The following is a 21902-nucleotide window of genomic DNA, read 5'->3' as shown; positions in this document are numbered from 1 at the left end:
AAAAACCTATGCTGGTATTTTGTGATTATGTGCCATTAAGACATTGTCAGCTCTTAGTAACCATAATTTTTTCTCCATGATCTGTCCCTAACTTGATCTTTCCAATCTTCCATCCATCACCACTGTAACAAAGTCCATCAAGCTTACTGCTGGTCATCCTCTTCTCCTTGCTTCCATTTTTTCTAGCAGAGAGCCTTGTTCAGAGCTATGTATTTACATAATGTGTCCATTATGATAATTTGATCCTGGTCATGTGCGCCTCAAGTGAGAACCCTGGATGGAATACTAATGTTTATCTTAACAATCTATATAGAGCAACCTTTTATATTTCCTTAGAAGTCCCATCATAGTTGGCAGAAGCTTCTTCCCATGTAAGGACATAAAAAAGCTTTCTGCTGACAGTATTTGACTTTTTAATGTGCAATTTAAAAAAGTTTGTCTTAAAACAGTAAAATATTATACCTTAAGAGCCAGAATAGAACATCCATCTTGGTAACAGACAACTTGCCGGTACTTTCTAGACAAGAGATTAAATCTTTACAGGTTACGCTATATACATATAAAATAGCCGACCATTCCAGTTAATAGCATAATCCACGATACTTTACTACACCCAGGAAAGCAGGATTCGTAGGTTCCCGTGCAGACGATCTTTAAGGCTGGTAGCACTATTCCTTGTGCCTTTGTGCATCAGCAGAATGCTTTTTTCCCCGCACCGAGCAACCTGTGTGCACACCCTAGTCGAGGCTTGAGCAAGACATATGGTTCAATTCACATACTGGAGCCTATTATTAAAAACATCCTTCCCTCCCTGCCCCCATCCCTGCCAGAAAAAGCAACACATCTCGGAACGCGCGCAGCACGGCGTCAACGCCCTGCTCTCTTTACGGACAATTCTTTTCCCGGTTTCCAGTCACGAGACTCACGGCGAGCAGCGGGATCGACGTCATGCTTCGTTATTAGTCAGCGAGCCAGATTGACGGAAAGCTTTCTTACGATGCTGATTGGAAGAAATGCTGGGAAGGGAGGAGCCGCAGTCGCCATGGGAGACGGATGAGGGAGAAGCCGGAAGCAGGAGCTTTAAGTGGAGGGTGGAGCATATTCAGTTATAGTTCCTTCGCGGGAGCCGCTGGGGCTGTTTGGACTGGAGGGAGGCGCAGTGAAGGGAAGGTGTTTGTAGTGCGCGTGTCTGTGTTCTAAGGTGAAGAAACAGATTATGGGCTGTTTGTTCTCCAAGAGGCGGAAGCAGGTTAAAGAGACCAAAGCGGGCGCTGAGACCGGAGACCGCAATGGCTCTCTGTCCACGGAGGCCGACAAACAGCCACAGTATAGTTGGGACCAGCGAGCCAAGGTAACCGCTATTTCCTCCTTTGAAAGCGGCTGTCCTGGGGGTGGGAGCACAGGGCTGAGCGCACAGGGCTACTTCCTCTTCTTTGCTGGCTGTGTTTGCACAACATGTTGGGATAAATGGGGCTTGGCTCGTGTGTGTTGCGCAATCCGCGCCAGTTTGGCTAGTTCGCGGATCAGTGTATCGTGTGAATCCAATCAATTCAGTTAATTCCGTTTACTGCGAAATAATATACTGGGGAAACACGAACAGTTCCTCTCTCGTTCCCAGGAGATCTTTCTAACTTCGGTTTTCCTCAAACGGATATCATTCTAGCTTTGTTGGCACCAGAACTCTCAAAATATCAGCTGTGGATTATGGTGAATGAGAATTCTGGGTGTTGTGCCGGGTTGGGGAACTTGCTTTAGCCCATCTAATAGCCCACCACCTTTCCCAAAGTTTTTGCTTGCTTGCTTGGGCTTATCAAATTACTTCTGTAAACACCAGATACTGCTTGTGTGGCAAATAGGTATTATCTGCAGCTTCTTCAGGATTTGAAAGGTTATTCCTGTCATCTCCAAAGATGTGTGATTAGATACTCTTTACCAGCCTTCTTTAGCCGTCCTGGTGAATTTGAAGATATGATATGAAAATTGTCAGCCTTCGGAAGCAGCGATTTGGGTTTGGGTAGATAAATGGTATTTAAATTAGATTACAATATATTAGTGCATGGATGTCATAGATCAATATAGCTGCAAAGTTATTGATATTGTAGTTTAAGATATTGAAATACATTTAAAAAAATTCAGGAAGCCTTTGAAGGAAACAGGTGTTAGCTCATATTTTTGAACTGTACCATAGACAAGTTGATGAAACGATCACAAACTAGTTTAGCACTGCCACAACCTTTCTTGTTGACTTCTATTTTATCAGTTTTAATTTAGTCTGCATTTGGTAAATACCTAAACCTGATAGTGACAGTTCAGAGCACATCAATGTATTCTTGTGTACATAATCTAAGATATAATGATCTTCCCTTGTTTTCTATCTAGATATCTCTTGTGTATAAAGAATGAGACTGCAGGTAGTGACACAAGCTTTAAATATTCCCAGAGGGTTTTTTTAAAAAATAAGTGAAGCTGTATGGAAGCCTCCCTTTCAAGATACATAACACTAACCAAGGAGTTTTTTTCTCCTTTATTTAAGAACATTTAGATGGCCACCTTCAACTGTCCTTTACATTTGGTGCCTAAGGAAATTTTGAAATATTATTTGACTCATTTCCTTGAGTTATGAAAATAAGTGAAATACAATGTGATTCCCCCCCCCCCGAAAAATACAGTATTTCCTGATTTTCTAACAAACATCCTTTTAAATTAGCTGCCCCTTATATTCCTATAGTATACATGTTACCGGTAACTTTTGTAGACTTGAATATAGATGTAATATATTTACATTTATAAATGAATTTTGAGTTAAAAACAAATTGCAGAAATTTATTGTATCCTACTTTTAAATAGTTTATAACTTTCAATTTTTATGCCATTTTGTATCAGCTGGTGCTTTAGAGTGGATTATGCCAAATGTCCTAATATTAGGAAGAATTGAAATTAAGCTAGATAAGGCTATATAATAAAATATTTTAATGGGGACTATAAATGTTATTTAATGGATAATATAACTGGTTGTGTTACCCATTTAAAGGAGGCTTAGCTTTTTTTCTCTCTAAATGCTGGGGAACATTTTGATGTTTGAGGAAGCTAAGCTAAATTGAAATGCTGCTTTAAAAGATGATAGCATGTGGAATTATACTGTTCTGTCATTATTTGCACAATCCTGCCAATTTTAGCAGAACAACTTTGTGTTTTCAGATTAGTTGTGACACAGCTTCTCAATTCCATTTGGTTTAATTTTAATTGGCATCTGCTGTTTTCCTGTTTTACATCTTAGATGTGCAATGAAGTGTAAAACTATAAATTTTATGATTCTTCCGGTGGCAACGCGACGCCGAAGACAGCCGTCTCCGGGCTGTCCGCTCCGCAGCTGTGTTTTTTTTCATCGTAAACAGCGCCGATCAGCTGTTTAGATGGATTTGAAGCCCCCTCCTCGGGAGAAGAGGAGGGGGTGAGGCCCCAGGTAGGGGTTGAGCTCTCCGGGGCCGCCTGAGCTGAGAGTTTGGGCGGCTGAAGGATTGAGCCCCCCCGAAGCCTGGGTTGCTCCGAGCTGCGCAGCGTCTCTGCTCCGTGATTTTTGGAGCAGAGCCAGGCGTTAGCAACCACCCCTGCCAGAAAGAAATACCTCTGAGTATCAAGATGCAGGCAGAGCGGTACAGGAGGTCAAGGTGATGTGGACTTTTATCTTTACTCTCTAGCTCAATGGATTTTATAGCCTTAAAGTGAAAGTGCGCAACAAGTGAAAGTGGGGAAAGATGGCGGCCAAAACTTCTAAAGCTCTTCAGAGTGCGGGGTCTTCCCCGGTGCAACAGACCTCGTTGCAAGCTTTGCTTCCTCCTGCACCTCCTCCGGCATTGACGCTTAAGGATTTTCAAGATGCCTTTGAAAAGCATTCACAATTAATGTCTGATATGATGGATGAAAAGCTGAAAAAGCTGGAGGAGAAATTGGAGAAGAAGATGGAAGAGAAGTTTAGAGCAATGAGGTTAGACATGTTGTCTACAATTGAAAGTGTAGCTGTATGTGTGCAGCAGCTGGATGAAAAAGTGGAGGATCTCAGTCAAAAGAACTCTATATTAGAAGTAAAGGTATTAGAGAATGAAAATATAAGGGACAAAATGGACGGAGAATTGAGCCTTGTTCAGTACCATCAGATGCAGTATGCTATTAGAATCAGGGGCTTAAAAGAGAATTCTAAAGAAGATTTAAAGCAGCTGATTTCTGAGGCTTTGGAAGTGGTATTGGGCCAGCCAGCATCTGAAATTGAGGGAAGCATGGACAAAAATTTTCGTGTAAATTCATGGATTGCAAGACAGAGGAAGTTACCCAGAGATGTGGTGGTCTATTTTACAAAGAGAGTAATTAGAGATGAAGTCATTCAAGCTGGTTATGATACTAAATTGGTAGTTGCTGAACAAGAAGTCCTGGTTTTAAAAGAGATTCCTCCAAAGATTTTAAGGAGAAGGAAAGATTTTGCATTTCTTGTACAGGAACTTAAGAAATGTGATATCAAGTTTAGATGGGAGATTCCAGTCGGACTGGTGGTGATGCATGAAGGTAAAAGACATCGTCTGGTTACTCTGGCCCAGGCACGTGATTTTTACAGCAATGTGTTAAAAGCAACCCCCCTAACACTTCTGGAAGTTGCAAAGGGACATGGCGAGGGAAAGCCTCAAGATGTGACAGAGGAGAATGGTGCTGGAGGGGATCAAGTTACAGTCTCATCGGTTGCTGTTGGAGAGCAGAGGATGATGCGTGCCGCCCTAAGACGAGCGAGACGAGAGCAAGAGCAAGATCAGCAGAAAGTTATGGAACCTCCAAAGCGTACTTACAGTGAAGCTGTGGGAGGGGTGCGGTCCAAAGAAGCTACAGGGGCCATTTCAGATGTGCTCCAAAAGCTTTGGGGCGTCAAGATTAGTGACTAAGTTTTTAATTTAGAATGTCAATGGATTAAATTCATTATAGAGGAGAAAGAAAGTCTTTCAATAATTAAAACAATTTAAGACTGATGTTATTTGTTTGCAAGAAACGCATATTAGGGTTTTGGACCAAAAGTATTTACTGAATTTAAGATTGGGTACGCAAGCTTCTAATTAACAACAAGTTGACCTTTCTTAACTTATTATACATAAAGGTTACCTAATTGGATTATAAATTCTTTAAATTTTTTTATTTTATTTTTTTTGGAGATTGGAATGGTGTCCTAGACGTATAGATGGATAAAGCTGGTTTTTTTTTTAAGCCTAAATCTTTTTGTTATTTGAACTTAAGGATGATCTGGAACTGCAAGACATTTGGCGTGATACATGCAAGAACTATTTTTGATTATAGTTCAGTTTGGTTGGAGATTAATAAGGTTAATAGAGATAGGCGCTCTTGGCGCGTAACAGAATTTGTCTAGAAATTAGAGAAAGGTGGGAGAATGTAAAGAGTAGATGAAAGTCTTTTTTTTTTGAAATTAATATGAATAAGGATGGTGACTTATTTGAGTAAAGCTCCTTTTCTGTTTTCTTCTTTTTTTATCTGTAATATTAATATTGTTTGTAATCATTTTACATGAGCTAGAGGGTGATAGAATTAATAGTTTATTGTTGATAGCATATGGATGCTTATGTTTGTTTTTCGTTTTTATACCCTGTATTTAGCTCTGGGAAGTTGGGGGGGAGGGGGGGAATGGGGGAGAGGGATAGGGAGGGTTAGATAGGGGTGGGGGAGGGGGGATTGTTAAAGTTAAAATGTACTGTAAAACTTTTTAAATAAAAAAACCTATAAATTTTATTTATCTGGCTAAATATTCCATTTTTCAGTATTCTCTGTGAATGGAATATGTGATATGATCCTTCAAAATGTGATACTTGAATTATATGAACAGGGGTTCCCAACCGGGGGTGTGAGAAAATATTCCAGAGGGCTCAAAATTATAGTGTATATGCATAATTCGTTGCCATTATTTTGAACTTTTGTAAGGGGTGCGAGAATATATCAGAAGCATTCTAGGGGTGCAGGGTATAGAAAAGGTTGGGAGCCACTGGCCTGGAACCTATATCTATGGCTTACTAATTAAATCAAATAACATTTACATTTTAAGACAAATTGTTATGCTTTTGTGATAAAATCCATATCTTTAAATGGAAATGTTTAATGCTACCCTTCAATATTATTATAGAAGTACAATTCTATTACCATCTTACAAGAAATCCTTGATATATCAGTAAACTTAAACCACTAAAAATGACAAGTGCAAAAGACCAAATCCACACATAAAGGTACAGTTAAGATGATTTATTGCTAAAAGCCTATGCACATGAATATTCTCAACTAACAGCATCTGGCTGGACTTAGTTTGCTTGTGGCTACATAGGGATTCTAAGCTGATCCCCCTTTACACTGCGCTCCAAATTCTGCCATTCCTTCTCCTAAAAGATACTTGATTTTCTTTTTATGCTGTGCTGTGATTTTTTTAATCAAATAGTATTTTATCAATAACATATTTGAACTATCGTATAGAATACCCTTCTGTATTAATAGTTTGTAAGCTCTTAATAGAAATTCTCTGACTAAAAAACCCTTTCCTTCAGTCTCTTCAACAATGGAATAGAAATGGTGACTGTCTTTAGAGAGGAAATAAAATAATGGTAATACTAGAAAATTTGCATATTATAGTAAATATTGATTCTAATTTTTTCCAGACTTAAAGTGTTCATGTCTTTTAAGAATATACATTGATTATAAAATATTGTTTTTGTTCTAGATTGATCCTAAAGATTACATGTTTTCTGGACTCAAGAATGAAACAGTTGGACGTTTACCTGGGAAAGTTGCAGGACAACAGTTTGTCATTCAGGACTGTGAGAATTGCAATATTTATATATTTGATCATTCTGCTACAATCACTGTTGATGACTGTACAAACTGCCAAATTTTTCTAGGACCTGTAAAAGGCAGTGTATTTTTGCGTGACTGCAAAGACTGTAAATGTGTTGTGGCATGCCAACAGTTTCGTACTCGCGACTGCAGAAAGATAGAAGTATTTCTGTGCTGTACCACCCAGCCCATTATTGAATCTTCTACAGGTATGAAATTTGGATGTTTCCAATACTATTATCCAGAGCTGGCTTTGCAGTTGAAAGATGCTGGGCTAAGCATCTTTAACAACACATGGAGCAATATCCATGACTTCACACCAGTTTCAGGAGAAAATAATTGGGGTCTTCTAGCTGAGGATGCTTTAGTTCAAGATTATGTACCATTGCCAACTACTGAAGAATTAAAAGCCATGAGGATTTCAACTGATGTCAATAAGAGCATAATTCCAGTAACCCTGGGAGGACGGCAAAAAAAAAGTGAGGAATCTTGCTTTGTAGTGTTCTTTGCTGGAGACTATACAACTGCCAATGCAAGGAAGTTAATTGATGAGGTAGGAAGCAATTTGCTATACTTTATACTTTGGGTTTAAAGCTATTTTGCCTTTTTAGAAATTAAAGTATTACAGATCTGTAGCTTTTAAATGGCTTTTACAAGGCATAACCAAATCCTGACATGATGCAGATTTGAAACGTGTTCCTTTATATGACTGACAACCTATGCTTTGCAGTTTGAAAATATAACCTGTAGGATGCAACAGGAGAATAATCTAGAGTAAAATTTGAGAATACACATGAAAGTTGCAGAGGGAGAAGAATCTCACTTCATAATTTGAAGTCTGCTGGTACAACATTAAAGAAAATCTTGTAAAAAGGTGTTTGTAATATCCTCATAGTAAATGTTTTTCTGTATCTCATTTTTAATTCAGAAAAGATCAGTGCCTCTGCAAAAAATGTCAAACCAAATTCTTTGATCTACAGTTAGGATAGGAATCTTATTTTACTCTAAGTGTGTTTTCCTAGGGCAGAAGTACAAAAAAGAAAGTCCAGGAGCCACATGCAAATTTCTTTAGCAACCAGAGTGGGAGGTGCCGTATGTTGGATTTTCACTGCCTAATAAAGAGTCTTAAGGTACAAAATAGATACCTTAAGCCTTTGCAAATGCTTAAAGAGCTTTGATGCTGCTTGTTACATTATATTTTACACAAAGCTGATACGGACCTCAAACCAGCAGGAGTTGTGCATCCTTTTTTTTTAAGATGTAGAAGGAATTGGAAATTTCCAGAATTTAGGAGAGCTACTTTTTGCTTCTGAAATAATAGTAAATTAACAGGAAGCAGCTAATGGTAAGAAATTTGCACTTGTAAAAGTCAAGGTCTGACAGTCTTTAGAATCATAATTAGAAGGAGTCATATAAATCATTGAGTTCATCCTTCTGCTTATAACATAATCCAAATTAAATCATCTGGGCATTTAAATTTGAATTATTATACATTGTCATAAATAAACTATTCTCCATTGGACTTAATCTTTCTCAATGATTGATGGTTCATTTTCTTGACTATAAAGATGCAGAGCTCTTGATATGGTTCAATGTTATATGTTTCCACTCACCAACCCAATTTATTGTGATTTAGACAATATAGATTGCTTTAAATAATATGGGAAATTACTGTGCAGGAAGAAACATTTGAATAAAAGTAAAAATTTTGGTTTGTTAAGGATTATTTCTATATGTTATGTTACATATTTCATATATATTCCAATTCTTACTGAAATCCAATAGATGACTGGCAAAGGCTTTTGGCTGCTACAGACAAAAGAAGTTTCAATGAAAGCTGATGATGCTCAACGAGTGTTCCAGCAAAGAGCATCTGAATTCATTCCTTTACTTGACAAAGGTAAAATTAAAACTAAAACCTTGAAAAATTAAAATTTTTACTTAAATCTGAATGTAATTCCTAAGGCAGAGGGCAATTGAAGTTATACTCTACATAAAAATACCTTGTCACCAAGTGGCACATTTTACTTACTGGTGAAGCTCATACCAATTTTTTTTATTACAGGTAACAGGTAAAGATTATTTGTAAAAGCTGTACTATCAACATTGTTGAAGGGAATACAGGAATATGCTGGTCTCTTTGCAAAACTGAATTTTGATAAAGTTTCTGGAATTTCTGGACTTGATTTTGATCAGCAGCAATAATACATTTTTAGCTATATAATTTATCAGAGCTATAGCAACTCTACATCATATGTAATTCACAATATAAAAGAGTAAGCAGGAGCAAATTTTGGTTCCCAATAAGCATGCATTGTTCCAATGTCACAGAACCGTATTTAGTCCTAGATACAGTAGGTGCTGTTGTATCAAAGTAACAATTCCAGTAGCCTTGTATTCTACAAATTTAAAAGAGCAATGAATTCTACCATGTTATAAGGTTTAGACTTTGTTTTGAAGATACCTTATTTATCCAAAACAAAATTTGGTTCTGAGTTTAAGAAAATCCCTTCCCAACTCAAAAAAAGTAGGTAGGGAATAAGTATAAACTGACAATATCCAGTATGATGTTCACTTTCTGTACCTTGTCAAGCTAGACTAGTGAACTGTAGCTAAAATCATTTCTGGAGACTTCTAACAAATGTGTGCACATGTGTTCCCAGCTACATACTTGATAGAAGTTGCATTCCAAGAAAATCCAAGTCAATAAAATAATGTATCACTATATTTGTCTATAGAATAAGGTTCATTATTTATAGAATAGATTCATCCAACTATACAATCATATTGTCAAATGGAATATTCTCATATGCAGATACATTCTCTTTCCACCATAAAACAGTAAATAAAGCTACATGAAGATAGAAGGAGAGAGTGGATAGAAACCAAACTGGATAGAGATGATATGGAAAAGGGTAGTGAAGGGAAAAAAGGTGCCATGTTTCAGCATTACAAGAAAAATTAAGTCCACTAGGCAAGCAGCCCTTTCCAAGTGGTGGCTGATCTTAAAAGATGGATCTTGATGTCTACAGCCACTTGATCCTCTACCCATTTGCTCAATTTCAGCAATAGCTTATTCTCAGTGACTGTAAAATCTACTTAAAGGTAATATTTGAGTGAAGGGAAATATTTACTACTAGTAAATATACTTTTTATATTTAGTCCCTTTTTTCTGTCATAAACATGAGGGATGTACAATGTTTTTAATTTATTCTTATCCTGTTCTATATACAGGATCTACAGAATTTACAGGATATAAAATATTCAATAACAACTATACAATAAAATAGAATATACCGTATATGTAAAAGTGACGGGAGTTGAAAACAGAAGTGGAAACAACCCCCCCCACACACACACACTTATCCCAACCAACAGAAAAGGTCTTTGTGACGAGACAGGTCTTCAACAAATACCTTGATACTGTAAAACAAGTGCCTCATAAACTTCCGGGGGTGATCATTCTATAGTGGAGGCACAACCACGTAGAAAGCCCATCTGAGAGAATACAAAATGACATTGTGTGCATTTGGCAGACATAACAGAACCTCCCCCACAAACTCCGCATTTGATCAGATGTTACACTAAAGGTGACCCATCAGGATTCTGGTTCAAACATACATATTAAGCAAAACCCTGATCTTGGTTCAGATTCTTTGGCAGACGTTACAGGATGATATACCTTACTCAGTAATATGATTACTGCAATCTACATCACTGCCACTTCTAGATCAAATGGAAGGAAAACCTCACATAGAGTACATTGTAGTGATGTAAGCATAAATTTTCATATGGAAGTTGTCCCCAAGTAATAACTTTCAAGTCTGGCAGTCATATAAATAATTTAAAATAAAGTAATATTAATGAGGTGTAGTTCCAAACCTCCTGAAGATTATTCTCATATAAATGTTAAATAGTATTAGGGATCACGTTAGTCCTCTATGTCTATGACATTCTACAACAATCTGTCAGAAATACCGCCATTTAGTATTGTTTATGCAAGTAGGAGTCAAGTATAGTTAATACAGTATCTTCAATTTACTTAATTCAAAAAGGTAACATAGTTGACAATATCAAAAATTAATGGGAGATGCATCAGAAAAATACATGGGTTGTACCTGGTATCTTTTCCCAGTATTTCAGAGCAGATTTGGGAGAGATATGCAATGTAGAAACGATTGTTTTGTACAATTTCTAGTATTCATAGGCTTACAGAGATGAATACAACTTAACGTCAAAATATTAATTCATAATTATTCCTTTTTTAGGTCCTGTTGTCGCTTTAGAGTTGAATGGGGATGGTTCTATAGCAGCCTGTCAAGACATTGTTGTTAATGTCTTTAGTGGAGCTAAGGTTAGTAGTGGTGCAGATTGTCCCTGAAAGTGTTTTCTGGAAATGATAGCCTGTTTTTCCAGGATACTACTTTTTCCACAGAATTTTAATTTTTAAAATTGAAATTAATTTTGTCCTTCCTCTTAAAAAATTAGTTTTCCTAACTATATTGTCAAAGATACATCCATTCTGCTTCTATAAGGTCAGATCTGTTTTCCTAACTATATTGTCAATATTGTCATTGCCTAGTGACTGGGGCAATGAAAAATGTTGTTTTAAATTTTTACGGTAATATGTTTTGTATTTTTTTGTATATATTATGAATTTAGAATTTAGATATTAATACTTTTAATAAATACATGGTGATTCTTCTAGCATTATTCAATTAACTTTGGGCCCATAATTACTGGGCCCAAAATTAATTAAATAATTAATATATATAATTAGATCTTGAGGTGAAGATACCAAGTTTGTATCATTTAAGGGGTCAGATAATATAATTTCAAAAATCTTTTGAAAATGAGAATATATTTCTATTATGTTTGTGTCATTCAATTTGCAGTTTTAGATTAGCATTCTAATCTAAACCAGTTGACTGGCTTATTTAAAGAAACAAATTAAAAGTCTGGAGTAAAACACTTGTGTTCTAAATCATAATTGTTCTTTATTTTTTAATCCTAAAATATAGGTTTTTGTATCTGAAGACAAGTTATCTGCTTCAAGAGCAATAGACAGTTTCTATAATTTTGCTGATATGCAGATGGGAATGTGAAAGAAACAAAAGCACCTTACTGAAAAATGTCTACCGTGATAATTGAGTTGAACATTAGATTTGTACAGCACTCTGAATTAAGTGAAATGTTTTACCTTTTTTGCTTTTTCCTTATAATACTGATTTTTCACTAATTCTATAAAATTGAAGTAACTCTGTAATCCCTCTTAACTGTAATATGATTCTTTCCTGCATATTATATTTTAATATAATATTTTCAGCTATAATGGTACACTAGATGGAAGTATAGATGTTAGAAAGCTGGTGCATATTGAAGATTTTTTATGTATAAATCTTTGAGCATAAACTCAATTTTGATAACGGTATGCTTTATAACATTGAACAACCATTACTAACTATTAGTATGTCCTGAAATTTCCGAACACTTCACATGAAATCAATATTATTCAAAAGATTTTAATTCTGGCTGGTTTGTCTCATTAGTGTAAAATTAGCAACAATGAGCAAAAACAGTTATTTTAAGTTTTGCTGTCAGTCCAACAGTGACTTTTGGTGTTTGATTAATCTTGAAGGACATAACAATCCAAGAAATGGCATTTGTGGAAACCAAGGTTTTGCTATGGCTTCTGACGAGAATCTCCAAATAGGGGATTTTATTGCTCTTCTTGCTGAATTTCTGTGAGAGTCCTGGTTCAGATTTTTGTATATATTTTTTCCAAATATATTTAATTTGTAAATGCAGATCTTAGAGAAATGAATGTGACCTGTAGGTCTGATTCCCATTTTACTTAATATTCAATATTAAAGGTTGAAAACTTGCTTTTAGTTTAGAGTATGTATGACTCTCTTCTGTTTATATGTAATCTATAAATCTCAATTTTCAACCCTACTAGTTTGATTTTACATAATGTCAAGCCAGGATTTTTAAAATGTAATTGCCTAAATCCTTACACACAAAAGAGGTTTATTTCTCCAGCAAGCTCTGTTTTAGTTTTCAAATTCTGTGCTGTTAAATTATGATTCTTCCTATTTTTCTTTGCATCCTATCGAAGTCTTTTTCTGAGCCACAGAGATGCAAGAACAGCATCTTTTCCCAGGCTGAACTTTACCTTATTTTCTGAAATAATTTCTTACTTTTTTACAAGCCGAGCGAGTTCCTCTCCAAATATAGGGAGTAGTGTGGGGGTCATAACTGCTTTTGACTGCAAAAAACTCAGAATAACAGTAAGCAAATTGTGAATCTCAGAAGATATGTAAGGCAGAACACAGGTCACAGAGGAACTCTAATATCAACATCCATTCATTAATAAATAAAAAGAAACCCAAATGTAGGCATATCTCACAAGCCTGTTCCGCCCCAAACCCATACACATAATTAAATAACATAATCCTTTCAACTCATAGGCCACTACAAAATTTCCTCAAAAATTTACTATGTTTAATAATAAATAATGGTTAAAATGAAGCATCTACTCAAATCCATTCTCAGTATTTGAGATATATTACTGTACCACTGAAGTGGTTTAGATGGTAAAATACAAATTATGAGAATTAAAAAATAATAATACAATCAGTTTATCAGTTGTTCAGACTATAGCAAAATGGCTTTTAGCCATGCTGTAGCTGCCCGGGAGCTTCCTTGAAATATAGTAAATGCTTAAGGATTATACTGCAAATTTACTGGTGTCTGAAAGTTTGATAATTTTCAGAATTGCAAAATTATTATTTTTATATAGTTAATGTTTTATATGTAAATACTGGTTTCTTTCCTATATTAGCACTTTATGTTGGATAAAGACTGTATATAGAATTTTTGCCTGTACATTTTAACAGAAAACATTGTAAGAGGAAAAAAGAAAAGAAAATTTCTGCATTAGCAATTTAATCAATGGAAGCATAACAGACATTTACTTGTTTTTATATTATCAAAATGGAAGGACATGACTTAATTTCTGAATTGTTATGTATTTGATATTGTTTATTAATTGAATTTATTGGTACTATATTATAGAATTTAAGAAAAATTTATACAGTATGTTACAGCTTTTATATGCAACTTGTCTAGCATCTGTGAAATGTGTTTTATAATAAATACTTAAATGAAAACTTCCCTTTATTTATGATGTGAAATGGTATATTGCATTTTTTTTAAAAAAAGACCCTGGTCAGTATTGCACATGTAATAAATTCTTAAATCTTTTAAGTTTATAAAGGCTCAGTTTATGACTACAACAAAGTCCAGAATTTCAGTTTTAAGTTATTGTGGTTGTAAATCAAGGAACCATATGACTGGGCTCAATTTTATGATTGTTTTTATAATGATGGTAAAGTAAGTAATCATGGTTGTTATGCTAAGTGCACCACATGAGCTATTAACTGAATCCAGCATATCCAAGGGACTTTTTTTGCCATTTTTCTGCTAGAAAATAGCAAAAGTAGCAAATCATAGTCGTGATTGTGAGACACTGCATCTGGTCATAAATTGGTTGCCAACTGCTCAAAATGTGACACATGATGGGGGGGGGGAAAGTGTTATAACTTCAAAGATGGCTCATAAGTAGCTTTTTTGAAGTCTTACCTGGTTGTTAAACAAAGACTACTTGTAATTTTATTGTCTTTGAGATAGATTTTGCTGGATCTGATGGTGATAATCACACTGTACAAAAATCTAACGGGAAGATGAATAGGTGGCAGAGGTTTAAAGCTCCTTAAAAACTGGGGAAATGGCTACAGGTAATCCTTGACTTACAACCACAATTGAGGCCAAAACCTCCATTGCTAAGCAAGACAGTAAAGTGAGTTTTGCACCATTTTACAACCTTTCTTGTCACAGCTGGTAAGTGAATCACTGCAGTTAAGTTAGTAACACGGTTGTTAAGTGAATCTGACTTCCCCATTGACTTTGTTTGTCAGGTCACAAATGGTGAACACATAATCCTGGGACATTGTGACTATTATAAATACATGCCAATCGGCAAGCGTGGACATGGAGATGCTGCAAAGATCTAAGTATGAAACATGGTCTTAAGTCACTTTTTTAGTGCTGTTGTAACTTTGAATAGTCACTAAATGAATGGATGTAAGTCAATGCCTATCTGTACTTCAATAATCTAATCATAAAGTCCTCAGACCAGCAAAAAATTCTAGCCTGTCATTTAATTTTCCTAAGCTAAACATGAAAAAGCAATAAGTTTACTAGGTACGCAACAAGGTTTGTAAGCTCAGGTCACTATTTATTTTGCATATCTCTGTTCAACCAGGGAAAAGCAACAGTGGTACTACAGTGTTAATAAAATAACTGTGAACATAGTACGCAGAATCTTTTGATGATTTTATTTATTTATTTATTTATTTATTCGTTTTTATAAACCGCCCTTCTCCCGAGGGACTCGGGGCGGTGTACAGAGTAAGGTAGGTATACAGATTGAAACAATACTGAAAAACAATAGTCAAAACAAACTGGGACCCCAATTAGAGCTATCAGGCCAGGCCGGACTGCTGGAACAGGTAAGTTTTTAAGTCGCGCCGGAAGGCGCGGAGGTCGGGGGCCATCTGGATTTCAGTTGGCAAGCAGTTCCAGAGGGCTGGTGCACCCACTGAGAATGCCCTCCCCCTGGGGGCCACCAGCCGACATTCCTTGAGCGGTGGCACCCTGAGGAGGCCCTCTCTGTGGGAGCGCACAGGACGGTGGGGTGTTGATATTGGCAGAAGGTGCTCCCGTAGGTAGTCCGGACCCATGCCATGTAGGGCTTTGTATGTCATTGTTAGCACCTTGAATTTCACTCGGAAGGCAACCGGAAGCCAGTGCAGCTCACGGAGGAGAGGTGTGATATGGGAGTATCGGGAGGCCCCCAAAAGTGTCCGTGCCGCTGCACTTTGCACCAGTTGAAGCTTCCGAGTGGATCTCAAGGGCAGCCCCATGTAGAAAGCGTTACAGTAGTCTAGGCGAGAGGTCACAAGGGCATGGGTGACTGTACGTAAGGCATCCAGGTCCAGATAAGGTCGTAGTTGGCGCACTAGTCGAACCCGGGAGAAGGCCCCCTTGGTCACAGCTCCTATGTGATCTTCCAGGGATAGCTGTGAGTCTAGGAGGACACCCAGGTTGCGGGCCCTATCAACAGGGGGTAGTAACTCATCCCCAATGTTAAGGGGTGGGATGCTCTGAGTATCCTGGCTTGCCGGTACGTACAGCCATTCAGTCTTGTCCGGGTTCAGTTGAAGCCTGTTCCTCCCCATCCATTCCCGGACCGCTTTCAGGCAGCGGGACATCACGTCGAGGGCATCACTGATGCTGTTTGGAGTTGAGATGAAAAGCTGGGTGTCATCAGCATACTGATGGTACCCTACTCCAAAGCTACGAATGATCTCTGTTGTGTCAGTAGCTTATTTGCAAAAGGTTTCTTTGAAGCGGAAAGCCCGGTTGCAATTATTGGTTAATGTTGTAACGGCGGGAAAGTCCGGGCTGGGGATTGGATACAGTTCAAACGGCCCGAGTATATAAGCCGGAGTTATTCTGACGGTTGACAGTTGACATATGTGTATTAATAAACGTTCTTACTGTTAAACCTCACTGAGTCATTCGTCTGTCTGAACCTAACAAGTGGCGACGAAGGTGGGATCGATGGCGGACTAGTGAAGGATCGGCGACAATCAGCTGAGCGTAAGGCGGTAAAATTTAAAAATACACAGTCAACCGCTAGCGGCCGCGGCGGAATTAACAAACCTCCGAATGGCGCAACTTGGCTCTTTGAAAGAATTTGATCCAAACTACCCAGAGGATTGGGAAGAATATGTTGGACAAGTCGAAGGGTTTTTGCTCGTTAATGGCATAAACGACGACCGGAAGAAGGCTGCTGCCTTATTGACCATCAGTGGCACACCCGTGTACCGGGTTGCCGTTGGACTCTGTCAACCTATGCCGGTATCTACCGTCTCGTACGCTGACTTACTAGCTAAATTAAAAGTACATTTTACGCCGAAAAGATCAGAACTCTATTGGCGGCGCATTTTCGAAAAACGCAATCAGAGACCGGGCGAGTCAATCACGAAATTCATCGCTGCGGTCAGAGAAGCAGCATTACGCTGTAAATATGACAATCTTGAAATTAGGATTCGAGATAGAGTGGTGCTGGGCTTGCGAGATCAACAGTTACAAAATCGTATTATCGCTAAGCCCACCGGCGATTTACAAGAAGTCCTTGACGAACTTTTAACTTATGAATCTACTGGAAGTCGCGACCCCCCCCGCAATAGCATGGCTGCTTCAGCCGAAATAAATCTAGAAAGCCGTGTGGACAGTGGGGAGGTGGATCAACAATGGGAAGCCGACATAGCCGAAGTCACCCGAAGATTTGGGAAAATGGCGGCAAGACCCTCTCGCAGCGAAGGACCAGAACCGGGACGCCGATTTCAACCAACAGCACCGCAACGACAACCGAGAGACAACCCAACCAGACCGCACGAGAGTGACACCAGATGTGGAAGCTGCGGGGGCAACCACCCCAGAGCAACATGCAGATTCCGCTCTGCTAAGTGCAGAATGTGCGGAAAGACCGGCCACATTCAAGCCATTTGCCGGGGTCGTCCTCGCGACAATCGTCTTCACGAAATCGACGTTTGGGCCGAAGGTAAGGTAACCCCCTACTATAGTGGCAAGGAGACCCCCAGACCTTTGGCACGTTACCCCAACCGCGAGGAGGTGGCACGAGTCAACCACATAGGGAAGTCAAAAATAAACTATATTCTGAGGCCAAAATTAAAAATCGTAGTCCATCTGCAAGGAATCCCTTGCAAAATGGAAGTCGATTCTGGGGCCTCAGTATCAATAATTTCCAATGAGACCCTTAAATATATTGAACTTAAAAGTGGCAGAAAAATTCCACTTAGTTCAACTAAAATTCAATTAGCTGATTTTCAAAAAACCCCAATAAATATTAAAGGGAAGGTCACCCTTAAAGTTAATTATAAAGGGTTTAATGGCTTCTTAGACTTATTAATCACCGAAGGCCATAGAACTAGTTTAATTGGTCTTAATTGGTTCCCAGCCCTGGGAATTTGGGTCGGGGGAATAAATACCATTAATAATAATAAGACCCTCAAATCTGTCTGCGATGAATTCGCAGATGTATTTGATGGGTCTTTAGGTAAATATAAAGGGCCCCCAATTAATTTTAATCTAGACCCAGCAGTTAAACCCATTAGGCTTAAGGCCCGACGGGTGCCTTTCGCCCTTAAGCAAAAAATCGAGGCTGAGCTCGATAAGCTTATAGGCCAAGGCGTATTAGAACCGGTCAAGGGTGGCTTGTGGGAAACACCAATCGTCACACCCCTAAAACCCAATGGGGATGTGAGGATTTGTGCTGATTACAAGGCCACCCTGAACTTAGGAATGAAAAAGCATGCTTACCCGGTCCCGACGGTGAAACAGGTCCTCACGACGATCCAGGATGGCGCCATCTTTGCCAAGCTCGACTTGGCGCAGGCGTATTTGCAACTCACTGTTTCCAGGGAAGCTGCTGAAGCTCAAACTATTGTTACCCACAAGGGGGCGTTCCAAGTCCACAGATTGCAATTTGGTATTGCAGCAGCTCCAGGCATCTTCCAGGAGGTGATGGAGAGGACTTTAAAGGGCATACCTGGTGTATGCCCTTACTTTGATGATGTCCTGATTGCTGGAAGAACTGAAGAAATTTTAACTGCGCGTCTGGAACAGGTACTGGGGAAATTTAGAGAGGCTGGACTCAAATTAAAAAAGGAAAAATGCTGTATTGGAGTTAAATCCACTGAATTCTTAGGGTTTAGAATAGATGAAAAGGGAATACACCCTACAGCTGAAAAAATTAAAGCAATTAAATTAGCCCCTGAACCTAAAAACAAGGCTGAATTACAAGCCTTTTTAGGATTAGTCAATTTCTATCACACTTTCTTGCCACATAAAGCTGCCATCGCTGAACCATTACACAGACTATTAGATAGAAAAACCCCATGGCAGTGGCAAGAAAAACATAGAATCAGTTTTCAAACCTTAAAAGATATTCTATCTAGCCAATCCACGGTTACACATTTTATTGAGAACAAACCGATCTATTTAGCTTGTGATGCTTCACCTTATGGTGTAGGGGCTGTCATCAGCCACATGGATAGTCAGGGCAATCAAAAGCCAATTGCATACTATTCCAGGACGCTTACCAAAGCTGAACGGAATTATGCACAGATTGATAGAGAAGCATTAGCTATCGTGGCAGGAGTAAAAAAGTTCCATGATTACCTTTATGGTAGGAACTTTACCATATTCACTGACCACAAACCATTACTGGGACTGTTTACCACTGATAAACAGACACCCCAAATAATGTCTCCCAGGATGCTGAGGTGGTCAATTTTCCTCTCTGCATATTCATTTTCCTTGCAACATAGACCAGGTAAAGAAATGGGTCATGCGGATGCTCTTAGCAGACTACCTTTAACTAACACTGATGGTGACCCTGCGCCGGTTGGACAAATTCTGTCACTACACGAAATACCTGAATGCCCCTTAACAGCTAGAGAAATAGCTGAGGCCACTAAAAAGGACCGTATTCTCAATAGGATTATGACCTGGGTACTAGGTGGATGGCCAAGTAAAAACCCGGACCCTAACTACACTCCATATTTTAGAAGGAAAGATGAATTATCATCTCACTTGGGTTGTATATTGTGGGGTAACCGAGTTGTCATTCCTGAACTTCACAGGAATACTGTTATAACTGAATTACATGAAGGTCACCCAGGGATTGTCCGCATGAAGGCATTAGCCAGAAGTCATTTGTGGTGGCCGGGGTTAGATAAGGCAATAGAAGAGTGTGTTTCAGGGTGTTATCAGTGTCAGCGCTCTAGGCCTGAACAGGCACACGCGCACACGCATAAGTGGGAAATGGCCAGGAATCCATGGTCTCGGATTCACATTGATTTTGCGGGGCCATTTCAAGGCCTAACCTTCCTAGTTGTGGTGGACAGCTTCTCCCGGTGGTTGGAGGTTGTGCCTGTTACTTCTATGTCATCTGCTAGAACAATACAGGTTTTGAGGGGCCTCTTTGCCACTCATGGGTTACCTGATGTGATTGTATCTGATAATGGGCCCCAATTCACCTCTGCTGAATTTCAGGATTTCCTCAAGGCCAACTCGATTAGACACGCAACATCGGCACCCTTCCACCCTTCCACCAACGGCTTGGCTGAACGCAACGTTAGAACCACTAAAGACGCCCTTAAGTGAATCATCCGAGGCGACTGGCACCAAAGACTTGCAGACTTTTTGCTGACCCAACACACAACCCCTTGCACGGCTACTGGGAAAAGCCCTGCAGAAATGAGGTGGGGCAGACGGCTAACCACTAAACTGGACAGGTTACACCCTGACAGACTACCCTCAAGTGCAGAACCTGACATCCCAAACAGGTCCCTCAACATTGGAGACTTAGTTTGGGCCAGAAACTATGGACCGGGGGACAAATGGGTTCCAGGGGTAGTCACTGACATAACGGGGCCGTTGTCTTACACCATTGAGGGGGAAGGGAATAGAGTAAGCAAAAGACATATTGATCAATTAAGGAAGAGGGTTCCCGAAAGTGTGTCAGTCAATGGGGGTCAAATCGAACACGAGTGATACTGCATCTTGGCTTAACCAACATGACTCTTCAGTTAGTGGGGGGGAAGTGGAAACTCAACCCTGGTTAGCTGTAGCAACTCCACAGCATAGTCAAATCGATTGGGAGTTGTTTACTATGGAAAGGCCAGTAGTACCTGTACAACAGCAACATCAACATCAACAACAACAACAACAGCCACAACAGCAACAACAATCAGCTATTAGAGAATCTTCAGAGCCAGTGACCCAAAATTCTAGGCCCATAACAATTAGCCAGTCTGTTAACAATGATGTAAGTTGCAAGTCCAATAGATACCCATCAAGGGTCCACAAGCCACCAAAATACTTGAGAGATTACGTCAACAAATAACATCAACTGGGGGGAAGGGGTGTTGTGTCAGTAGCTTATTTGCAAAAGGTTTCTTTGAAGCGGGAAGCCCGGTTGCAATTATTGGTTAATGTAACGGCGGGAAAGTCCGGGCTGGGGATTGGATACAGTTCAAACGGCCCGAGTATATAAGCCGGAGTTATTCTGACAGTTGACAGTTGACATATGTGTATTAATAAACGTTCTTACTGTTAAACCTCACTGAGTCATTCGTCTGTCTGAACCTAACAATCTCACCCAGCGGTTTCATGTAGATGTTGAACAGGAGAGGCGAGAGGACCGACCCCTGAGGGACTCCGCAAACGAGAGGCCTCGGGGTCGACCTCTGTCCCCCTGCCAACACCGACTGCGAGCGACCCTGGAGAAAGGAGGAGAACCAACGCAGAACCGTGCCTCCCACTCCCAGTCCCCTGAGGCGCCGCAGCAAGATACCATGGTCGATGGTATTGAAAGCCGCCGAAAGGTCTAATAAGACTAGGACAGAGGAATGGCCCCTGTCCCAGGCTCTCCAGAGATCATTCATCAGAGCGACCAATGCCGTCTCCGTGCTGTAGCCCGGCCTGAAGCCCGATTGGCACGGGTCTAGATAAACCGCTTCATCCAGGACCTGAGGAAGTTGCTGCGCCACCACGCTCTCAACAACCTTCGCAAGGAAGCGAAGATTGGAGACTGGACGAAAGTTATTCAATGAGGATGGGTCCAAGGTGGGCTTCTTGAGGAGAGGTCTCACCACCGCCTCCTTCAAGGCGGTGGGGAAGTGACCCTCACTCAGAGAAGCAGAGATGACCGCCAGGAACCAGCCTCGTGTCCCCTCTCGAGCCGCATAAGCCAGCCAGGAAGGGCACGGGTCCAGTAAGCATGTGGAGGAGCTCAACCTCCTCATAATCCTGTCCACTTCCTTAGGAGTCACAGGATCAAATTCCTCCCAGATGACGTCAACAAGACAGTCCATGTCCTG

The 21902-nt window shown here is 39.5% G+C and overlaps 1 protein-coding gene across 3 annotated transcripts; it reads left to right on the top strand.

Moving 5' to 3' along the window:
* Nucleotides 1-1111: 1111 nt before the first annotated feature.
* Nucleotides 1112-14088, top strand: RP2 (RP2 activator of ARL3 GTPase). Of its 3 annotated transcripts, XM_083361998.1 has the most exons (7): nucleotides 1112-1351; nucleotides 6752-6848; nucleotides 7074-7417; nucleotides 7887-7994; nucleotides 8650-8764; nucleotides 11133-11218; nucleotides 11886-14088. In XM_083361998.1, the coding sequence occupies exons 1-7, from the start codon at nucleotides 1217-1219 to the stop codon at nucleotides 11967-11969; spliced, it is 969 nt and encodes a 322-aa protein (XP_083218124.1). In that variant the 5' UTR covers nucleotides 1112-1216; the 3' UTR covers nucleotides 11970-14088. The 3 variants fall into 3 exon arrangements, with proteins under 3 accessions (XP_083218124.1, XP_083218122.1, XP_083218123.1); XM_083361996.1 differs by having other exon boundaries at nucleotides 6752-7417; XM_083361997.1 differs by lacking the exon at nucleotides 7887-7994 and having other exon boundaries at nucleotides 6752-7417.
* The last annotated feature ends 7814 nt before the right edge of the window (nucleotides 14089-21902 follow it).

The sequence above is a fragment of the Vipera ursinii genome (assembly GCF_947247035.1).
Source record: "Vipera ursinii genome assembly, chromosome: 4".
Classification (NCBI taxonomy): domain Eukaryota; kingdom Metazoa; phylum Chordata; class Lepidosauria; order Squamata; family Viperidae; genus Vipera; species Vipera ursinii.
The sequence above is the reverse complement of the archived record's forward strand: the minus strand, read 5'-3'. Positions and strand labels throughout refer to the sequence as shown.